The sequence below is a fragment of the Phacochoerus africanus genome, chromosome 7 (genome assembly GCF_016906955.1).
Source record: "Phacochoerus africanus isolate WHEZ1 chromosome 7, ROS_Pafr_v1, whole genome shotgun sequence".
Taxonomy (NCBI): Eukaryota; Metazoa; Chordata; class Mammalia; order Artiodactyla; family Suidae; genus Phacochoerus; species Phacochoerus africanus.
The window spans coordinates 17,619,561-17,641,419 of record NC_062550.1 but is presented as its reverse complement, the minus strand read 5'-3'; the positions used below and the strand labels follow the sequence as shown (position 1 = coordinate 17,641,419).

The 21,859-nt window shown below is 54.7% G+C and overlaps 1 protein-coding gene across 7 annotated transcripts; it reads right to left on the bottom strand.

The window, feature by feature from the left end:
* Window positions 1-52: 52 nt before the first annotated feature.
* PRPF40B (pre-mRNA processing factor 40 homolog B) lies at window positions 53-21,815 on the bottom strand. Of its 7 annotated transcripts, XM_047786560.1 has the most exons (26): window positions 21,690-21,752; window positions 14,963-15,043; window positions 14,055-14,198; window positions 13,168-13,233; window positions 12,451-12,478; window positions 12,201-12,226; window positions 11,958-12,068; window positions 11,553-11,673; window positions 11,445-11,469; window positions 11,021-11,215; window positions 10,661-10,790; window positions 10,511-10,575; window positions 9,818-9,982; window positions 9,611-9,719; window positions 9,110-9,260; window positions 8,278-8,411; window positions 7,563-7,677; window positions 7,323-7,414; window positions 2,701-2,817; window positions 2,346-2,483; window positions 2,042-2,137; window positions 1,700-1,786; window positions 1,307-1,484; window positions 984-1,045; window positions 727-870; window positions 53-626 (listed from the first exon to the last, which is right to left on the bottom strand). In XM_047786560.1, the coding sequence occupies exons 1-26, from the start codon at window positions 21,690-21,692 to the stop codon at window positions 534-536; spliced, it is 2,676 nt and encodes an 891-aa protein (XP_047642516.1). In that variant the 5' UTR covers window positions 21,693-21,752; the 3' UTR covers window positions 53-533. The 7 variants fall into 7 exon arrangements, with proteins under 7 accessions (XP_047642516.1, XP_047642520.1, XP_047642514.1 ...); XM_047786564.1 differs by lacking the exon at window positions 14,963-15,043 and having other exon boundaries at window positions 21,690-21,815; XM_047786558.1 differs by having other exon boundaries at window positions 727-1,045.
* Between the last annotated feature and the right edge of the window lie 44 nt (window positions 21,816-21,859).

Sequence of the window (21,859 nt, the reverse complement as noted above, 5' to 3'; positions counted from 1 at the left end):
GCACCTGTCCAGTCCCCAGCCTGTCCCAGTAGCACACAGTGCAGACAAAAGAGCCACTCGTCACTTTATAAATACTGTTATTTAAAAAACAAAAGCAAAACAGAACACACATACACTAGGCCCTGGGGCTGGAGGAAGGAGTGGTGGAAGCCCAAGGGCCTGGGCAGGCAGGAGCAGGCACTGACTCTAGCGGGTAGGGACCCCGCCCTCTGCCACCCAGGCTGTGTCCACCAGCCTGTCACTCTTCCTTGAGGCCCCTCCTCACATTTTATCTACTGGCACCACCCTCCCCACACGGCATCCACCACCAATCTCTGGTCTGGGGCTGAGGGCAAGGACTGCACTAGTTGTCCGGGAAGTGGGGGACCTTGAACACCACGAGCAACCTGGGGAGGTGCTGGCTGCGGTGTGTTGGGGTTGGGGTTACTTGAGGAAAACTGGACACAGACCCGACTAAGGAAGAAGTCTGGAGTGGACGGTGAGGGTGACCTAGGCCACAGCCTCACACAGACGGGGCAGGGGGGCTCGTCGGGTCACTGGTGGTCATCTAGTTGCTGCAGGAGCGTCCGCCGCCGTCTTTCCAGCTCCCCCTCGCTCAGCTCACTTTCCGACGTGTCCCAGCCCGTCTGGTGGAGCAAAGGCACAGCTCACCCACGGCCTCCCCCGAGGGCTGCGGAGGCCTGGGCAGAGCGCTGACTGGGCTGGGGTCGGACGCCTGCCTCTCACCTTCTCCTTCTTGATTCCAAAGCCTGGGGAGCGGTTAGGGAGCTCTGCCCGCCGGAGGTCCCTGTCCTTGTCCTGTTCTGGTTCTTTCTCATCACTCTCCTTGCCAGCTTTCTCCTCAGGGTCTGTCTCGCTCTCGGGACTGTTCTGTAAGAGCCCAGAGCCCGCCTCGTCAGTTCCCGTGAAGGACAGCCCGGGAGGCGGGCGAAGACGTCTCCTAACACAGCAGGGCCATGAACGGACGCTCCTTCGCTACGCACCGACTTGCGTCTTCTCTTCTTGGTTTTCTTTTTTGGTTTCTTGGCTTTGCGAAGACCATGATCTGGAGACAGAAAAATCCCCACTAAGTCCCATGGGAGAAGGAGGCCTCGTCCTGTTCTCTGTTCCTTCTTCGCAGCCAGGGACCTGTCTGAGGACGTCTCAGTCCAGCTCGCCTTCCTGCTCCTGGTCTCCTGCCCAGGCAGGGATGGGACGTTCTCACTCTGACAGGTGCAGCCCAGCCCTCCCAACCCGCTCTACCCTCGGTGGCAGGGGAGGGAGGGAGCTCCCCCAAAGGCCGCCTCTCCAGCTCCCGATTCCTTACCTGATCCAAGGAGAAGGCGTGAGGATGGGGAACCCCGTCCTCCAAGGGCAGCACCCCCACTTTCAACAGAATCAAGTGAGGAAGAGGGCTCGGAGCCTGACTCTGAGGGGTTCCGCCGCCTCCGCCTGGGGGGCCGGAGAGATGGTGGGGGCAGCTCCTCCTCTTCTGACTCGGAGCCCTGGGGAGAGCAGCAGATGTGGGTTGGCACAGAGGTTCTCTGGGCTCCAGAAGCCCTCAGGGCTGGGAACTGGGGATGGAGAGGAGGCTCCAGGGCCAAAGGAATCCTCACATCCCCCTCCGGGGAAGGTGATGTAGGGGAGAAGCAAGGAAAGGGGTTCTCATTTCCCCAGACAGTCCAGCCTCACCTCCCATCCTTTCTACCCGCCAACTCACTGAAGGCGAGTGCGAACGCTTGCGATGGTGCTTCTTGCTCTTTCTGCCGTGTTTTCGGCCTTTGGTGTGGAGGTGCTGGCATTCAGTCTGGTGAAGGCAGACGGAGGAGTGAAGAAGGCACCAGTTTAGCCACAGGAGGGACCCTACATCCTAAAATCTAGTCTGGCCCCATCCTCGAACGCTCAGCTCTTGGGCTTCTGCCAGGCACCCTAAGACCTCCCCTTCCCTGGCTGTTCCAGAAAGGGGAACCCAAAGGATGAGAGGTCACCAGGGTTTCCCTTAAGCTGGCCTTGGGTGTTGAAGAGCTGGGGCAGATGCAGAGAACTCGAAGCTCTGGCTCACCTCCAGTACCTGCAGGAACTCCCGGAAGAGCCGGATCCTCTCCGACTCCAGGGTGATCTGCTCAAAGGCTGAGTCGCACACAAAGCGCTCACGGACCTTGAACAGGAGAGCACTGCTGATCAGACCGGCCCCAGCACGGCATGGATGCTGCCATGAGCACAGGGCAGGGCTGGGGCAGAGGAAGGAAGGGAGCCGGAGCTGGCCCCGAGCCGTGCTATGAGGGGGGTGGGCCCCCAGTGGTGGAGAAGCACCGCTGCCCTCAGGACTGAGGGGGTGGTGTGTGGTGCCAGGCCGCAGTCCTGACCTCTTCCCAGGCAGTGCCCAGCTCCAGAGCAGGCACAGCCTGCCTCAGCATGCTTCGAAAGGCAGCTTCCCTGCGCCGCAGCCTGCGTGCCTCCTCCTTCTCCCGCTCTCTCTCCCGTGCCTCTGCTTTCTCCAGCAGCTGAGGGCAAACAGGACAGGGTCACCCAGGAGGGCGGGCCCCCATGCACTCAGACAAACCTCAAAAGGTGGGAAATTGGAGTCTGGGCTCCTACTGTCATCCCCAGCACTGGGGCAGAGTCACACCGGGGCGGTGAGTGAGAAGGAATGGAACAAGACCAAGGGATGAGTTCGAGAATGGAGCCCTGGCTACAGCCCCACCCCGCGCGGCCCCTCACACTATTGAAAGTCAGCTTGATGTTGCCTGCATCCAGCGCAGCAGCCCTCTTGTCAAAGCTTATGACGTGGGCGAAGTCCTCAAAGGCTGTGTTCACTTCCACGCAGAAGCCCCGGTCCTGTGGGCACAGCAGTGCATGAAGCAGGGGACACCACAGGCCTGAGGCCTGGAGCTGGCTGGCCTCCAGGGCAGGCAGAGGGGTCAGACTGCAGGGATGCTCAAGTGGCCCCCCCCACCCCCTGGCAGGGATCCTCAGGACTGGGATATAACTTAGGAGGCTAAGTCATCCAAGTCCTCACCATCTAACAATTAAGCCTCCTGGGCCCCCCCCAGCTTGGTTGTCACAGGGAACTAGGAGGAAGAGGCTGGGTCATGGGGAGGGGGTGCAAGGGGTGCGTGTGCCCTGTCTGTCTGATGCCCGAGTTTCCCATAATTCTCTGTCCCCTTGGCTTAAAGCTTGAATGCCTGCTGGGTCCAACTACTGCTCAGTAACTTCCTTGCATCTGCGGATTCCACCCTTTGGCTGTGCTCACTATGTCCCAGGTACCATGCTGAGCTCTTCAACTATCTCATTTAATCCTCACAAATGTGAATTGAAGCATGGGTCCTAGTCTCCTAATTTTACGTGGAAGGAAAAAACAAGGTTTAGAAGAACTTGCCCAAGGCCTTCGAGGCTAATACACAGCTGAATGAGAATTCTATCCCAGGTCTTTCCAACAACAAAGCCCCTACTTTTAAGCACTACACTCATCTGGATCACTCAGTCCACGAGAAATAGAGGCCATGAGGTGTGCAATTCCCGAACGATACTAAAAACACCTCCCATTGTAAAAGCACCACAGCAGCCCCATGAAGCAGAAGCCTGGAAAAGGACTCACTTGGCCCTGGACGACTCAGTGGAAAGTGAAGCCCCTGAAGTCTGGGGCGCAGGCCCAGATTCCCATCCTCTCCCTGTCTCAGCTCTGCACTGCTCTGGCCTTCCCGCTGATGGCAGCGGCAGATTCGTCCTGCTTCTCCCGAGCGGACTTCCTCCACCCGTGCTCTCCAGCCCTTCTCCTCAAAACACACCAATCTCTCTCGCTTACGGAATTGCGAACTTAAGTCTCACCCCTTCACTGGCTCCTTCCACCAAGCACACACTTCACTTAACCTGGAACACCCTTTCCACCCTGCTCTCACCTTCAAGCTTACAACCTCTGCTGCTTCACCTTTGTTTCAAAATCTTTAAATGCAGCACAAAGGAAAACATTTATTGGCCTATCATAAGCAAGACACTACAAATGTTATTTAAATCTCATGACCTTCACGCATATTATCCCTACTTTACAGAGGAGGAAACTGAGGCTCAGAGACTTTGTACAACTTGCTGAGGTCTCAGAGTTCCCGTTGTGGCGCACTGGTTAATGAATCCGACTAAGAACCATGAGGTTGCGGGTTCGATCCCTGGCCTTGCTCAGTGGGTTAAGGATTTGGTGTTGCCGTGAGCTGTGGTGTGGATTGAAGACGCAGCTCAGATCCCGTGCTGGTGTGGCTCTGGAGTAGGCCGGTGATTAGACCCCTAGCCTGGGAACCTCCACATGCCACGGGAGCGGCTCAAGAAAAGGCAAAAAGACAAAAAAAAAACCCAAAAAAACAAAAAACCTTGCTGAGGTCTCAATGAATAGCCAGGAGTTACCGCCTCTAAAGCCTATGCTACACACACTCCACCGTCTTCACGGACACCGCTCTCCTAGAGATTGCTCACGTCCTGAGAGTCAACTCCAGGGACCCCCCTCTCTGTCCTTGCTCTTCTGGTGCCCGGCAATCAGCTGTTCCCTTCTTCAGTGCCCTCCTCTCCAGGGTCCCCTCCTGTCCCTCTGACCTCTTTTACCTCTCCTGTGCATGCTTGTTCCCCTGAGGACAGCAGTTTGTCTTTTCAATCCACACTGTCCCAAGCAACCTCCCTGTCCCTCTGCCCCTCTGCTGATTTTCAGACCCATGCGAGACTGGATATTTCACAGACACTTCAAATTCAGCAGATCCTAAGATCCTCGTTTGCCATGAGCCCCACGCCCCACACCCACTCCTATGCATCCCCCAGGCCTGGATCTTCTGGCTTCCAGCTGTTCCAAGTCCAGGACTCTGTATTATCCTAAAGGATGTAAGGAGCTATCACAGTCTGCCTGGCTGGTAGATGGCCACAGGGACTCCTGGCCTCGGCAGCCTTCCACAGAAAGGAGCCCAAACAGGAACAGGAAGGGGAGCTGTCTAAAGAAGATTCTTTCTCAGGAGGTGTGGAGAGACAGGACTCAGCAAGGACAGAACACTCACAGGCCTGTCAGCAGTACCAGCCACTCTGCAGCTCAAAGTGTCTGATAAAATTTGGCTCTCCTGGAATTAGATATTTCTACTTTATATGATCATCTTATTATATTTTTGGCCATGCCTGCATTATGTGTAAGTTTACAGGCCAGGGATGGAACCCGTGCCACAGCTGCAACCTGAGCCACTACAGTGACATCAGATCCTTAACCCGTTGTGCCACTAGAGGACTCCTGATTATCCTATTTAAAACCTGGTATTTGCTTTATTCTTCCCTGCCCTAGGTTGCCTTTGAGAAAAATTCCACAAATGGAATTCATATTTTCTCCAGCCCTGTTCTTCCCACCTAATCCTTATCAATGGTGCCATCAATCCACTCCCACATCTCTGACTCCTTTCTTCCCTCAATTTCACACACACAAAAACCTGTCAGTTCTACCTCTGAGTGACTCTAGCCTACTAGTTTTAAACTTTCATTTTTTTTTTAAACAGCAAAAACATCTATTTCAATAAAAATCTTATGTAGAACCTCAATGTATAAAAGAGAAACAATGCTGTTGCAACTAACCGTAGAGGAGGGAGGATGAGGCCCTCCCCCCACCCCACCCCCAACACCTGCTCAGCCCAAGGCACCTCTGGGGAAACCTAGGAGTTTCAGGAACAGCCGGAACACCACGGCTCTGCTCACCAGCCATCCCCACTGCACCGCTCCCCCCGAGCTCACTCCCACCTGGATCACGGCAGCAGCTGCCGCCTGGTCTCCTTGCTCACCCCCCATGCTTCTAACCCTGCCTGGAGAGTCCAGGGCTGCCCAGACTTTCCCACCAAATGGCCCCGACAGCAGGGAAGAGGTCTGGGGGTGAGTCAGAAGAGCATGACACAAGCCCAGAATTTATGAGCCACTGGCCACTATCACTTCTAGAATCCTTAAGTCCTATCCTCCTGCCCCCCGCCCCCGTCTCTAAGCATACAAGCATCCTGGCTGTGAGCGTGACTCTACAGCATCACTTGGGCTTTTCCAAGACATCAGCCGATCACATCACTCCCTTGCTCCCCATTACTTACAAGATAAAAACCCAAATGCCTTATTTTAGCATTCAAGGGATTTTACATACAGGGCTCTCCTTCCCAACTGGGGCATGTGGTTCCAGAGAAACAGAGGAAGCCACAGGACAGTAAGATACCTCTTACCTAATGGTAAGCAATTTTAAAATATTAAGTCTATGTTAAACGGAGAATTATTATGGTATTAAAATGCAACACCTGCATGAATTTTTGAGGCAAAACACAGGGCTTCAAAGAAATGTGTGTGGAGTGGGACATTTCTAGCTTAATTCTCAGATCCTCCTCACCTCAGGTACCAAGTCACTCCCCCTGGTAACGAGGTGCAGTCTGGGGGAATGCTCCCCATTTTTCAGTAACTTGCTCGAGGCCACACACCTGTAAGTGGCGTGCTGGACTTTTACCCCCACAGCCTTCCAGCCCTGCTCCCAACCACTGTGCTACGCTGCGGCCTCAAACGCATCAGAATGCTCGTTTCCAGAGAAAAAGGCTTCTCTTTATCCTTTTCTGAAACAGGGCTCACCTGGTCCATCACTCACTTTTCCCCTTTGATAGACGTGGATACTGAGAATTCAATGTGCACACATGACAGTAAACAGCAAGTAAACTCACTCCCACGTCAGGAAGGTGATAGGGAGCGATAAGGATGACGTGCCCCTTCTAGAAGGCACTAGTATCTGAGCTCACGTCCACTGAATGCCTCCAAAAGCAGCCTAGTGCCGCTAGGTAATGCAAATTTCCAAGAGAAGCTGAGATCTAAATTTTAACTGTAATCTCTTGATTTTAAAGTTGGCAAAAAAATCCAGATTTTTCTAAAACACTGTACAGGAGGGAACATATCTGGGGGCTACCAGTTTACAATGAGCTGTGCTTCTTGCCCCTCAATCGCGCCGTGCCCTGCCAACCCCTGGGCCTTTGCTCCTGTAGTAGCCCGTGCCCAGGACATCCACCCTCCCCCGCCTACTCCTTCTTAGAGGCGCAGTTCAAATGGCAACTCCTCCGACTCTCGCCTCTCTAAGAGCACTCGCCCCACTCCATAGCCACTGTCACGTCTATCTTCCTACTGAGACCAGAGCTTGAACTGAATCTTCCTCATTTCTGTGTCCCCAGTGCACAGTAAAAGATGACAGTAGCTATCCCCTGAGCCCAGCAAAATGCGGGGCAAAACGCTTCAGCACAACAGGACTTAGAGGGGAGTCCTGTCCTGGACGCCCGCGTGCACCCAGCCTGCAACCACCCACGACCCCAGGCCTCCCTCACCTTAAGGATGTCCTTAATGATCTTCTTCTCATCATGGAATCGTGCCTTCAACTCCTCCACATAGAACTTGAACAAGTCCAGAGGGGTGGAGCCTGCGGGGGAGGGAGGGAGGGGGGCCTGGCGGGCGGCAGCTTCCCAAGGCCTAGGGGTGGGGTCGAGGACAGGACCAGGGAGTGGGCGTGCAGAGAGGCTGGCAGGGGAGGAAGCCAGGCCACGAGAGGGGGTGCCTGGCTGCCTTACCCGGCTGGCCCAGCATGTTGGCAAAGCGGACATCAGTGCTGACTGCTGGGTACAGCTCCATCCAGGTGGACATAGAGTGCAGCTGCCCTGTCTCGTGCAGCTCATCCAGGAAGGTCTGAGCAGGGAGAGGCCAGTTACAGGGAGAGTGAGAAGGGGAGGGAGGCAGAGCCGAAGACTGGGGAGGGACAGAGGGGAAGGCAGGGAGGGCAGGGACAGCCCAGACTGAGAAAATGCAGGCAAGGGAGGCAGAGATGAGGAGGTACAGACAATGTGAAAAGATGGAGTGTGAACACAAAGGGGCCCACCTAAAACAAGAATGAGGACTAGGAGCCAAAGAAAAGGAACCTTGTCTGCAGCATTATCTTGCCATGACTTGGTTTCAGCTTTCCAAATGTGTTACAGCTAAGGAACCCCCACCACTATGAGCACTAACGCCACCTCCAAGCTGGGGGACAAGCTAGCCAGGCCTGTTCGGCTCCCCACCAAGGGAAAGATTTGGCCTAGCCGTGGAAGCCAGGCTTTGAGGGTTCTCTCTGCTGGCCCTAGAGGAGCCCGGCCCAGAGCTGAGGGGACACAGCAGGAGCAAACTGCAGGCACAGAGAGGCCTTAAGGAGCTGGCACAGGACTGGGCCTGGCCGAGAAGGGACAGGGCCCGGGTGAAGAGGCGACGGTCTAGGGCAGAACTAAGCTCAGGTCAGGAGGGTGGCCAAGATACCTGGAAGGCCTCTCGGTTCTTGCGCTGCTGGCGCCGCTCCCGAAGCCGGGCCCGCTCCCGCTCCTCTTCCTCCTCCCTCTCCAAAGCTCGGATGTGCTCCTCAAAGCAGATCAGCGCATCTTCCTTGTCCATGTCTAACGCAGGGAGGAGACTCAGCGGGCACCGCGCCAGCGGGACACCCCCCCTATACCCAGCACTCCCAGGGCTTCGAAGATACTGCCCCTGTAGGTGTCGAGGACACCCAGGGTGGAGGGGTTGGGGCAGCAGGGGGCTCTGCGGGAGAGGCTGCTGGAACGGCAGTTCTTGAGCAGGGTCATGGATGGTATGAGAAAAAACTAATAAACATTCAACTCTTGCGAATTTGGTTACTAGCGGTCATCATGTGCAACCAGTTACCTCAGGATCAGAGGTTTTACTTTTTATGGAAATAGGACCCAATCAGGTGTTGATGCAACTTCAAAGGGTGAACATCAGAAGACACCACCGTGGTTGTAGGCCAATGGCAGTTTACTGCACCATGTGTGTCCACTTAAGGCCCCCGGTCCCTTGGCAATTTACCATCATATTCACATGAGCTATTAAAATCATCTCCGAGTCTTCTGATTCCTACCCCAGTGCTCTTCCTCCAAAGGCACACAATGCCCGAGTCAACAGTGGGCCCCCAAGGGAGGGAGGCAGAGTGTCCTGAGGAGTCCAGAGAGGTTCTGAGGCTGAGTGCTGGGGACTCCCAGATGTCCAGGAGGGCGGGAGGTGCAGGGAGTGGTGGGAGCCAGGTGCTGGGGGTCACTGAGGGAACAGGAAGGGACGAGAAGGGGTAGAGACCCAGGCTTACTCTGCAGCTGATGGTCCTGAGCAAAGCTGGGGTTATCCATGAGGTACTGCTGGGCCTGGGACCACGTGGTTTGGAAGTTGACGCTACTCATCCCATCTAGGATGCTCTTCAGGGCCTGGATGTTGCGGCGCCGGAGCTGCTTGGCCTGTTCCTAGGGAGCCGCAGGGTCAGGGTGAGACAGGACAGGCCGCGGCTACTCAAGTGGGCCTGGGCAGGGGAGCACTCAGGGAAAGGAAGGTAGCTAGGGAACTCCGGAGGGCCAGGCTCCTGTCCCCGGAAAGGGGAAGGAGCACAGGTCACAGACCAAGCCCGCAGAGACCTTGCTGTCCTCCTACACTCGGAGGTGAAGGCCCAGAGCATATCGGGACATGCAAGAGCCACACCACCTCCTGAGCAAGGAGCTGGGACCCTGGGGCCGCGAGCAGTGAATGGCCAGAGTCCACAAGGGAGCAAAAACACAGAGGGTCTACAACGAGGTGGAGTCAGCCCGGTGACTGTTACCTTCTCCTTCTTGGCCAGGAAGAAGAGGACATCGTCATAAACCTCTTTTCGATCCCTCTCGGGGACCACAGCCCAGACCTCCAGCTCCCCGAAGGTCTGTTCTGCCCGCCTGTGGAGCACAGGGGCCATGGGTAGGCAGGCAGAGAAGCGAGGCTGGGCCCACGGGTTCTCAGGTTCCCAGGCCCCAGCCCAGCCCGGCCCCCTGACCGGTAGCGGGTGGTGGAGGTCATGCGCTCGTGCTGCTCCAGGAAATGCTGCAGGGTCTGCTTGGCCTCCTTGGCTCTTAGCCGAGCCTCTTCCTTCTCCTCCTTCTCCCGCTGCGCCTTGTAGGCATTGAATGCCTGCTTTTTCTCGCTCAGTTTGGGCAAGGCACTGCGGTGGACAGGGTGGGAGTGGGCACAGAGGCGTCAGCCTGACCTGCACCGCAAGGCCCACCCTGCAGCGTCGTGGCGCACTGGGGGCTGGTCTCACAGAACCGACTGGGGGGTCCATGCATGGTTGCAGCAGGCTGCAGGGGCTCCAAGGGACAGGGCGGCAAGACAGGTCTCCAGGATGTGGGGTGGGGAGGGAGGCAGTGAGGGAATGAGACGGGGCTCCAAGGCCCTGCTAACACTGGGCCCCTGTGCTCTGGGCTTCTCAAGTCGCAGTCAGGCCTCTGCCCTACCCAGCCCGCTCTTTGCCCAATTAATTCAATTCAAACCAATTCAGTTCAACAAGCATTTATTGAATGTCTCCCGTCAGGTCCCTCTGCCCTCCTTTTCCTGAAGGCCCTCCTGCTTCCCTTCCCCCACACGCCCACCCATCTATCACTCTCCTCCCTCGGCCCCCCTGGGGTTTCCCAGGGAGTCCCTGGCTCAAGTGCTCTCATGAACAGGGTCTGGGGTACCTGCCCAGGCCTACCTGTAACGGGGGTCGGTGACCACCATCTTCATGGCCTGTTCCCACGAAGCGTTGGAGGGGACAGCCTGGAATGGAGCAGGTGGGGGGGTCACGGGGCCTGCCCACCTCCCGCCCTCTCCAGGCCTACCCTGGGGGCCCTGCCCTCAGCACCTTGTCTCGCAGCAGCTCTTTGAAGGCCTGCTTTGCCTTCTCCCGATTGCTCCAACTGAGGCCAGACCTCTCTGGTTCTGACTTGGATTCCTCTTCCTCCTGCTGTGGTGGCTGATGCTGTCCAGCAGAACTGAGGGGCAAAGGGGACTCAGCCATAGTGTCCCCCAGGCCCTAATTTTCAGTGCCCTGTGTGACCAAGACACCCCTCCCTTGCTCCCCAGGGCAGCCCTTTTCTATTCTTCAGAGCTCACGCCCAGATCCTCACACCCTTCCTGAAAACCTTGGCAGAGGTCAAGGGTAGAGCCTAGAAGGGAGCCGGAGGCCAACACGGGAATGCCACTGGGTGGGGGCAGCCCTCACCTGCTGGGGACCTCCTCCGGCTGCTGCAGGAAGCCCTGCTCCAGGGGCTGGCCAGCCTCTGACACATCGCAATCTTCACCCCCACCTGGCTCAGGTTCTAGGAGGCCCAAGGTGGAGCCAGGAGGCACAGGCGGGGGGTCGGGCTGCGGCTGAGGAGGCTGGGGCTGTAGGCTCTGCGGCTGCTGCGGCTGTTTCCTGCAGGTGAGCCGGAAGGGCAGTGTCCAGCAGAGCAGGGACAGAGGCGCTCAGGGGCTGGCTGGGCTCTAGCCTATGAAGGACTGGGGCCAGAGGAGACCACTCCACAGGGAGACTGAGAGCTGGCTCTTCCTCCCACAGAGTGGAGCTCATGGGGAGAGGCCACTGCCAGCCCTCAGGTGGCCCCAAGTACGGACGGATAGGTAGGCAAGGTAGCCACATCACTCACCCTGCAGCCTCCTGTTTGACTAGAGCTGCAAGAGGAAAGGATAACATGGTTATAAGGGCAGCAAGGGCCACGCCCCACAGCCCCTGCCTGGGCCCACCCCCTCCTCACCCTCCAGGTCATCCAGGTCCTTGGGCCGGGTCCAGCAGGACTCCTTACTCTGGTTGTTATAGTAGTAAGGTTTGCCTGTGTCCGACTTGTACTCTTTCCAGGGACACTGGGACAGCAGGAGCTGCAAGAGGATGGGCCAGGGAACATCAGTGGGCTGGGCATGCCTTCCAGACACAGCCTGGGGGGGCTAAGGGGACCCGGGAGTAGGGGACACAGGAGTGTTTAGCTACCACCTGGCCTGGTCACACACGGGGGAAGGTGGACTTCCTGAGATCCTAGGGAGGTTGGGGAGTACTCTGGGGTCTTGGAATCAGAGGAACCGTGTGTGTAGTTAGAGACTCAGGGGAAGCCAAGAACTCAGAAGGGTCAGGGCAGCTGAAAGGGCCAGAAAGCCTTGCTCAGGACCTCTGCCTTGGACTTGAGCACGCTGGGCTTCTCCCACACGGACTGCTTGTCGTCAGCATTGTAGTAGTAGATGCGCCCATCGGGGGCCACATGCTCACTCCACAGGGCCCTCTGGGGGTGGGGGCACAGAAGGGTGGTCAAGGCCCCTGGCCCGAAGCATCTCCTCTTCACCCCAAAGATTTAACCATCAGCCCTCCACTTTCAGCCTTTCTACCCAGAGACCCCTGAGCTGAAAGAACTCACCGGAGGGCCGGTCCCAGGCACAGCAGCTAGGAAAGAAGCCAAAGGAAACAGGTTAAGTCCTTGCTCCAACCCCTATCTTATCCCCACCTATTCCTCCCTTATTCCAGCCCCAATAAATATCCCTGGTCCCATTAACATCCCAGGCTCCCTGGCACCCCAACAGGCATGATCCAGGATGGGCTCTAGTCCATGGTCCCCACTCCCCCCACAACCTCCGAGCCTGGGGGGAGCAGGCCCCCAGAAGACTCACAGCTGGCGGTGTCCGCACCCGGAGCCGTCTGCCGAAGAAAGAGGAGGGGGAAGGGTTGGGGCCAAGCCCAGTGGCCCCCAAGACCCAGGCCATGGGGGATGGAGAAGCAGGCCAGGCCAGGATCCATGTGTCCTGCTCCCAGGGATCTCTGTTTCCTAACAGGCTCCCCCCACCCTCTGGAGCCAGGGCTCTGGGACCCCAGGAGGAACTTGCACAGCAGCTCCTTTCTTCGTTTTCCTCAAGTGAGAGTATTTTGTTGAGTCAACCTCCACGGCCCATCTCTTGCACAGTGAATACCAAATGCCACATCCTACCCAGACTCTACTACACTGAGCAACAGCGTAAGAAGGTACAGCGAGATCCCCAGGTACTGCTGCTTCCTCCAGAGACAAAGGAGATGTGAAGAGGAAATTGTATTCAGGTGTCCACAGTGCTAACTGTGTGAGGGTGAGCATGCCTGGCACGGCTGTGTTCCTTCAGGGAGCTGGGCGCCACGCGGGGAGCAGCAAGAGAGGTGTACATGCCTTTAGGGACAAGCGAGAAACTAGAAGAGCCGAGTGTGTGGCTGGAGAGGAGGACGCCGTGTGGGGAGTGCTGCTGGGCCCAGGATAGAGGCGATGAGAAGAGGGAAAGAGTAGAGGCCACGTCCCTGGACTCCAAGTCAGACCCACAACGCTGCTGGGCAGAGCCCACTCCTGCTCCTTGCCCAGTGCTTACCGCTGCAGTGACAGGCACTGCTGGCATCAGCATTCCCGGCATCATGGGAGGTACCATTCCTGGTATCTGTGGATGCAAAGAAGACAAAAACTAGCTACCGAGGTGAAGGCAGGCACAGACTGTGAAGGGTCCTGAGAGAACCCATTGGGTCCATGACCCTCATGTTTGTGCCTCCTCAGACAATCCCCTGGCTCTGGGTTCTCAGCCAAGCCTGAGAGTGTCCTCCAGGCAGTCGGCAAGCAAATCCACACAGGCCTGGCCCCCAGTCCCCTCCCTCCCCTCCCCAGCTTCTAAAGTCCAGAAATCCGACAGTTCCCATCGTGGCACAGTGGAAACGAATCTAAGAACCATGAGGTTGTGGGTTCGATCCCTGGCCTTGCTCAGTGGGTTAAGGATCTGGCATTGCTGTGAGCTGTGGTGTAGGTCGCAGATGTGGCTCGGATCCTGCGTTGCTGTGGCTCTGGCGTAGGCTGGCAGCAACAGCTCTGATTAGACCCCTAGCCTGGGAACCTCCATATGCTGCAGGTGCAGCCTTTAAAAAGAAAAAAAAAAAAAAAGGAGTTCCCGTCATGGCGAAGCAGAAACGACTAGGAACCATGAGGTTGTGGGTTCAATCCTTGGCCTTGCTCAGTGGGTTGAGGATCCAGTGTTGCCATGAGCTGTGGTGTAGGTCGCAGATGCAGCTCGGCCCTGGCGTTGCTGTGGCTGTGGCGTAGGCCAGTGGCTATAGCTCAGATTTGACCCCTAGCCTGGGAACCTCCATATGCCACGGGTGCAGCCCTAAAAAGGACAAAAAGACAAAAAAAAAAAAAAAGTCCAGAAATCCACTCTCATCTCTACCCCCAGCTATATGACAGGGTTTGCTGAGGGGCAGGGAAGAGGATTACCTGTGTGAGTGGTGGTGGCGCCCCCATCGGTGGAAGCATTGGGGGCATGATGCCAGGCGGCATGGGGGGGATGGCTGGTGGTCTCTGACTCATGGGGGGGAGCCCCATTGGAGGAAAAGGTGGGGGGATTCCTGGAGGGGGCATCTGGAAATGAGGAAAGGAAGGGATACTAAGCAGAGAAGACATGGCTTTGCACCTGTCAGGAAACAGCCACTCATCTCCCGTCCCGACCCTCCACCCCGGCTCGGAGACAATTCCATGGTTTTAGTCTGAGAGGCATCAAACTGCCTCCCTTCTCACCACTGAGATGGATAACAGGGGGTCCTCTGGGTATGACGGCAAGCACACGGGTTCTTCAGAGGCAGGGAGGGGAGAGGGAAGAGGGAAGTGGAACTGCCACCAGACCGCGACTGGAGGACCCCACCGCTCCAGCCATTCTCCCTCAAGAGGCTTCTCAGATGCAGCGCCAGAGGCAGGTGTTCAGTCCCCAAATCGCCCAGTCCCCTGCCTCCTACCCCTTTTTTTCCCAGCTCAATGACCACCAGTTGCCATTCCAGCCTGACTTTGTGGCGTATTTAAAGAATACAGACAAGGAGTAGTGAGAGAGAAAGACAGCCCCGTCCTGCCCTTGCACTAACGGGGTCTGCTCCCGTCCCCTTCTCCTTCCCCCAGCCCCTGTGTGTCCCAAGGACAAAAAGACAAGGCGGGGGGGGACTGTCAACGCTATGGACTGAGAGCTTAACCACAGCTCCTCCCACCCCAATGCCCAAGCAAAACCACCCCTCTTCCAAGGGCAGCAGAAGAAGGCATTCCACCAAAACCGTGCTGGCGATGCAGCAGTGCTAGGGACGAGGGAGTTGGGGGTGCAGGCTGGAAAAGCCAAGCCCAGGGAAAGACATAAAACTTACGAAGGGTGGTGGCATCATGGGGGGCCCCGGTGGGAAGGGGGCAGGCGCTGCTGGGGGCCGGGGACCAGAATCGGGAACCGACTGTTGAGGGAGAGAAAAGTCATAGGACCCAAGATGGGCAAAGAGATGGGCTTTTGCAGAAGGGAAGCAGAGGGGTAAGGATGAAAAAGGAGCACAAAGTTCAGAGGAAGGGTCTCCAAGCCCAGGTTCCTGCCCACCTCCAGCTCTGAGCCCTGCATAGGTCCGTTCTCTCTCCTGCCAGCCCAGAGCCAGCTGGCTGAGCCCTTTCAATGCCATCTTTATTTTGGAAGTTTCCATTTTGCCAAAGCCAAGAAAAGATGGAGGCCCTACTACAGGCACAGACGGGCTGTCCTAAGGCTTTTCATCCCCTCTCCTGCCTGTGGGCAAGGCTGTGCTTCCCTCAAACCAGTCAAACCCAGGTCTCCCGGGCCCAAAATACTCAGGAGGAAGTGGCCTCTTTTCCTGTTTGTCTACCTGAATTCACTGTTACAGAGATTCGACCCAAAGCCATCTAAACATAGTCACTAGTCCTCCCTAAGTACTAGTTTCCCTAACTCTCCTCTCCACTACCAGTCCCTTCCTCTAACTGGCCTCCTCTTCAGTCACTCACTCACTCTTTGACATCTTCCCTTCCCAATCGCCTCCCTCTTCTCTTTAGCTCTATTCCCTGCACCCCCTCCCAGTGGCCACTGCCTCCCCAGTGGATTCTGCACTCACATCCCAGCGGATGAGGCTTCGAACAACCTAGGTCTCCCTGTCCTACACCTAATGGCCAGTGGCATTCCACCCCTTAGTTCTCAGCTTGTTCTAAGACTCTATTTAAAGCATCTCCAATTTAGCCTCTATCTCATCCCCTTTTTAGTTTCCTCACGTATACATTTTTGTAATTATTATGTTTGCTGGGATATGTGTTTCCTCTTACCAGAGAGTAGTAACATTCCATGAAGGCAAAGATTGTATCTGATTTGCTGAAAGCTGGATTCCTGGTACCTGCCACAGTGTCTGGCACATAATGGGTACTCAACAAATATTAAATGAATGAGTGAATAAATAAAGAAAAAAATCCTCTTTACATAGAATCTTCCGATTCTAAAACTTCATCCTGTAGATAGAGACAGCCTCACATGTCTGTACAAGGCTTTTAGAGCAACATTATTCTTAAAAACAGAAGACAGCAATCAGCCTAAATATCCATAAGTAAGGAACTATGACATTTTACACAAACATAAAATGGAATACTATGCAGTTATATAAAAAAAATGAAGAGGCTCAGTGTCTTGATAGGATTAATCTCTAAGCTACAGACACAAAAAAAAGCAAAGTGCAGCAATGTTTTACCACGTGTATAGAAATCAGAGATAAAAGATGACACACAAGAATGAGCAGGGGGACAGAGATGGAAAGAATGCTCACTGTACGCCCTTTGAATATGCACCCACGTGACTACATTTATCCATTAAAAAAAAATTTTTTAAGGAACTAGGGCACAGAGATGCAGCTAAAAGGCCCTGCCCTTATTCCTTTTTGCTTGAAAGGGGAGGAGTGGTACGGAAGAGTTCCACGGAAAGGTGGGAGCTGGCTCAATGCTGCCCAATTTCCCTACTTTTCCAATTATTCCTATGGTGAGAAGGCTCAGCATTTAAAAACACTCTCTAGGAGTTCCCGTCGTGGCTCAGCAGTTAACAAACCCGACTAGTATCCATGAGGACGCAGGTTTGATCCCTGGCCTCACTCAATGGGTTAGGGACCCAGCATTGCGGTGAGCTGTGGTCACAGACACAGCTGGGATCCCGCGTTGCTGTGGCTGTGGTGTAGGCCAGCGGCTACAGCTGATTTGACCCCTAACCTGGGAACTTCCACATGGCGGGGGTGTGGCCCTAAAAAAACCAACCAACCAAACAAAAAAAACCCAAAATAACAAAACACCTCTCTCATCTTTACCTTTAGCAACATCTGTCCTTCCTCTCTTCCCACCCATCTTGCCCTGAGAAGAGAGGGGGTAAATCAAACTACTCCAACCTGAATCACCTTTTCTCGGGGTTCAACTACGCTTAAGCCCTGCAATCAGACCTGTTCCTGCCCCTAAAACTGTCTTCAGTGCTGGAAGTCAGCAACCAATCAGCACTTCTCTACGCCACAGTTTCCCACCCAAGCTGCCTGAGAATCCTCTCTAACCTCCCAGATGCTACACGACCATCTTTGGTGCCTGCCAGGCTCCAGGGTCACCCGGCTCAGAGACTGGTGCCACCATCCACAGAGTTGTTGAAGAAAGAAACGTGTCACTCACCACACCTCCCTTGTCAATACATCAGTAAGTCCTATTCATTTGACCTCCCAAAGACTTCCTGATTTCCATTTCCTCCTCACTTACCACCCCTCTTTTTTCTCCTAACCTACAGCCATGGCCTGGTCTCCCCACATCCACGCCAACTGCAGGCCATGTTACTCCCCTGCTTAAAACCCTTTAATGGCTTCCCACTGTTCCTAAGATAAAAACCAAAGCCCGTGCCCAGGACCTGGGAGGCTGTGGCGGGTTTGCTCCCCACCTGCCTTGCCTTCCTCACCCACGCTGAGCACCTGCTCTCTATCTTCCCACCTCAAACAGCCGCCTTTCCTGGGGCCACCCTCCCTCCAACCCCACACACCTGGCCGACATAACCTTCGCATCTGGCAGTCACCATGTCCTCGGGAAAGCCTTTCTCCCAAGCCAGCCACCTCGTCAGAGCCCTCTCTTCCCTGCCCTTTCAGCAATTATCCACTGGAATTTTAGTTATCTGTACAATTCTAATAGAATTATTATTTTATGGGACACTAATAAAAAACACATGCTACTAGAGCTCCCGCTGTGGCTCAGCGGAAACAAATCTGACTAGTATCCATGAGGATGCAGGTTCCATCCCTGGCCTCGCTCAGGGGGTTAAGGATCCGGCATTGCTGTGGCTGTGGTGTAGGCCGGTGGCTACAGCTCTGATTCGACCCCTAGCCTGGGAACCTCCATATGCCATGGGTGTGGCCCTAAAATGACCCCCCAAAATAAATAAAAGCTAATTAAATTATGATTCTCTGTTGATTTTAAGAGGCATCTTGACTTCAGAAATGTTAAAATGTCTTAGAAACAATGGAATATCTGCTACCTCCACTAACAGGGACTTTGCTTTTCCTCACCATCCCCATCACACAGAGTATTTGTTGCCTTAAGGCCTGAATGGTCTTGGAAGGTCCCACAAAACCATTGATAAAGCCTAGCGGTTATTCAGGGAACACAGAAAGGCAGAGCTGGAGGGGATTCTGGCAGCCACCCCAGGCAGTCCCCTTTTTTTCAGATGGGGGAATAACTGGCTCCAGGTCCCACTGCTGGTTAGAGACAGAATCAGGACTGGATCCAATCTGCCTTCCAGATCTATTCCCTTAAAAACACAGTCCCTGCCATAGGAAGTAGGTCTGTTTTTTTCATTCTAGCATATCCTCTGCCACTCATGTGGTTACACCAGGAAGGTTCCAACAGTTTATTGCTCAAGAACCAGTAGTGACTTGGAGTTCCCGTCATGGCTCAGTGGTTAACGAAGCTGACTAGGAACCATGAGGTTGTGGGTTCAAACCCTGGCCTCGCTCAGTGGATTACGGATCTTGCTGTGAGTTGTGGTGTGGGTCGGAGATGCGGCTTGGATCCTGCATGGCTGTGGCTGTGGCGTAGGCTAGAGGCTATAGCTCCAGTTAGACCCCTAGCCTGGGAACCTCTATATGCCACAGGTGCTGCCCTGGAAAATACAAAAAAAAAAAAAAAAGAACCAGTAGTGGCTCCCTATTGCCCACCCCACAAAATCTCTCATCTAACATTCAAGCCTTTAAACAAGACCCATCCCACACTCTTCCTGACTCATCCTGACTCGATGGCTTCCCTCCTCCTCTTTGCACAGAACTCTTAGATTACTCTATGTGTTCCTTTAATTCTGCTGTCTCTCATTTTGTTCAAGATGATCCAATATCCACACCTTCAGGTCGCCTTTATAACTACCCTCCACACATATACACACTCCTACCTGTGTCCCCTCAGGATAAATTCTGCACTACTTTGTACAGAGTGACACGCTACTCTGCGGATGTGTGCTAGCTGTTTCACATGCGACCGCCTGTCAGCCCACTCAGGTGGGTAGTTCCCTGCATACAGGGATCCCTTTTAAGCTTCCTCTGAATGGCTAGTCAGGGCTGTGCACACAAAGTGCTGTGATAAAATGCAGACCCATCCCTAACCTTATTTTTGCATACTGCAGTATCCTACAACAGACAAAGTGTGTCTGTGTGTACACATGTACCCAGGTACATTTGTTAAAATTCTCCGGATAAAAGTTGACCGTGATGAGAGAGGCAGTTTGGCAAAGGTCTGCATGGCTGGGGAAAGGGATCTGAAACCAAATACTAGCATGGGGAAACCTAACCAATTAAAAAAAATGTATATGACCATCTTGAGCTTGGAATGGAGCCCCGTGGCCAGGGTCCAGATACTAGTCTGTTTTGGACAGTTCGCCACAGAGAACAGAGTAATGGCACAAATATGAATTACTATGGAATTTCCAAGGTCCTCCCTTCCTTAAGCCTCCCCTGTGCGATGTGCATACTTTCTTTCCTGAAAGAAACACTCCTGCCACCATCTCACTTGCTGCCTATACAACTTCAGGTCTCATTACATTTCTGGGTGAGAATCTGAAGCAGTACCTCCTGTGACAGAGGGATATAAGAAAGGGGGCTAATAGAGAAGCAGATCATTTGTCTTCCCTGGAACAAAAACACATGCGTGGGCTGAGGACAGACAATGAAGAGAAAGCTGATCATTTGATAGGTGTTCACTGGGGCCAGTGGAAGGACTCCCCCACCCCCTCAAGATACAATCAATTCTTCTCAACCTCCACATGTGAGGGACATCGCAGGACTAAAGACTCAGAAGAAGAACAAAAGGAGAAGAATGGAGAGACAGAAGGAAGAAAACAGAAAGAGGGGAAAAAACAGTTAATAGCTAATATTTACTGAGTGCTTATTATGAGCCAGATACCATGCCAAACACTCATTTAATCCTTGCAACTATCTTAGAGGTTATTACTCCCATTTTGTAGATAAAGAAACTGAGGCTCAGAGGGATCAAGGAACTTGACCAAGGTTCTAGGAGATTAAATGGCAGAGGCAATTGTGGAATCCAAGCAGTCTGACCCCAAAGCCTGTGCTTTCAACTACTCCACAAAGCAGTCTCCCAGCAAGCAGGATGGTGCCACAGGTATTTCTTACATTCAAATTCACTGCTCTAAGTTTTCTTTCCACCCCAATTCTCACGCAATCCTGAAATCCTCAGCCAGCCAGGTGACTGCAAGACTGGCTTGGTGTGACTCACTCCCTGAAGGGGTATGTGTTGGAAAATGAAGGCTGGAAGGCACATCTCCCAGAAAGAAGTAGCCATCATCAAAGAGAAAAGTACAAGGGAGTCTGAGAGACTGGTTGATTCCCCTGTAGCCTATTTTCTACTTGCTGCCTTTCTGCAGTTGCCCTAGACAGCACCAGCCTCTCCTTCCATGTTTTCCAGATCGGCCTAGTCCCCACTCCCCTGTACCAGCCTGATTATTCCTCCTGCTCCCAAAGACACTAGAAAATATCTTCCATTGCTTCTCTCTGATCCTGCCGTCTCCTCATCACTCTCCAGCTGATGAACAGAATGTTTTCTGGTCATCTTTCCTGGGTTAGGACTCAACCTCCTCCTTAGAGTTTCCCCATCCCTCCAACAGGATTCCAGAGGCACTGGCTAGCCTGCCCCAGCCCTGCTTTGTGCCTCCCATCCCCCCACCTCCCTGGGGATTTTCTGCAGCCCCAGCTGAAGGCCTGCCTCCACGTTCAACCTTCTTTCCTTTGCTTCCCCACGTCCTAGAACCCATTCTCCTGAACTCTCCCCTCACGAATCATCCCATTTGGGAGTAGGAAGGGATCTGGGATGTCATTTTCATGCATCTTCCTTTTTTTTTTTTAATTTAAATCGATGGAAAATCTAAGGCCCAAAGAAAAGTAGTGACTTGCCCAAGGTCACACAGAGATGTTACACAGTTTGTGGACTGCAGAGCCAAGGTTGGGACCGAGGGGCCTCTGCCCTCCCATTTCTTGACTTGTCCAGCACTGGGTGGGGGCCGGAAGCCTCTCTTTCCTCAGGAGACAATGCCCCCTCCTCACCTCAGGAGACAATGTGGGGAAATGAAGGAGGGGGTCTCCAAGAGGTCTTATGGGGCATCCAGGGCTTCCGAAGGGTCCAAGCACTGAGTCTGGGGAAGGGGCATGTCGCAGGCCAAATATCGCAAGAGGGGAAACTGTGGCCCCCAGCTTTCCCCTAGTCCCGCGGTTCCCACATTTCTCTCGCCCCTCTCTTCCTCCCCGACATTTCTCCACAAACCTACCCTGCATCCCTTCCTCCTCCTCACCCAGTCGCGCAACTCTAGTTCCCCTCAGCCCCCCACCCCCCGCCATCCTCCATCATGGCCTCCCCCGCCCCTTCTCCCCCAAATCCCCGCCCCCTCCCTCCTCCCAGGCTCCTCTCCCTAACCCCCCCATTCCCCCTGTTCTACCCCAGAGTCCTAGGTATCCCCGACGGCCTCCCCGGGCCCCGGGTCCGGGCCCGGGCAGCCGGGGGCGCTATGGGACCGCCCCGGGCCCCTCCACCCCCGCGCGGGGACGTTACCATGCCAGAGCCTCCGAGCAGCTGGGCCGGCTGGTCCCACCCGCCAGTAAAAGCCGCTCTGATTGGCCCGGCCGCAGCCGGGAAGGCGGGGCCAGTGGGGGGTCGCACCCCTTGGTGGCCCGGGCTCCGGTCGCTCCCGCCGACCAGCTAGGTCCCCCACCGGCCCGGAG

What these genes read in the sequence shown, in the direction of transcription:
- PRPF40B (XM_047786558.1), bottom strand. An exon ending in CCATGATGCCACCACCCTTC is followed by an intron (nt 14,199 to 14,962) that starts GTAAGTTTTATG and finishes CCTCATTTCCAG; the next exon opens with ATGCCCCCTCCAGGAATCCC. An exon ending in GTCACCGACCCCCGTTACAG is followed by an intron (nt 9,983 to 10,510) that starts GTAGGCCTGGGC and finishes TGTCCACCGCAG; the next exon opens with TGCCTTGCCCAAACTGAGCG.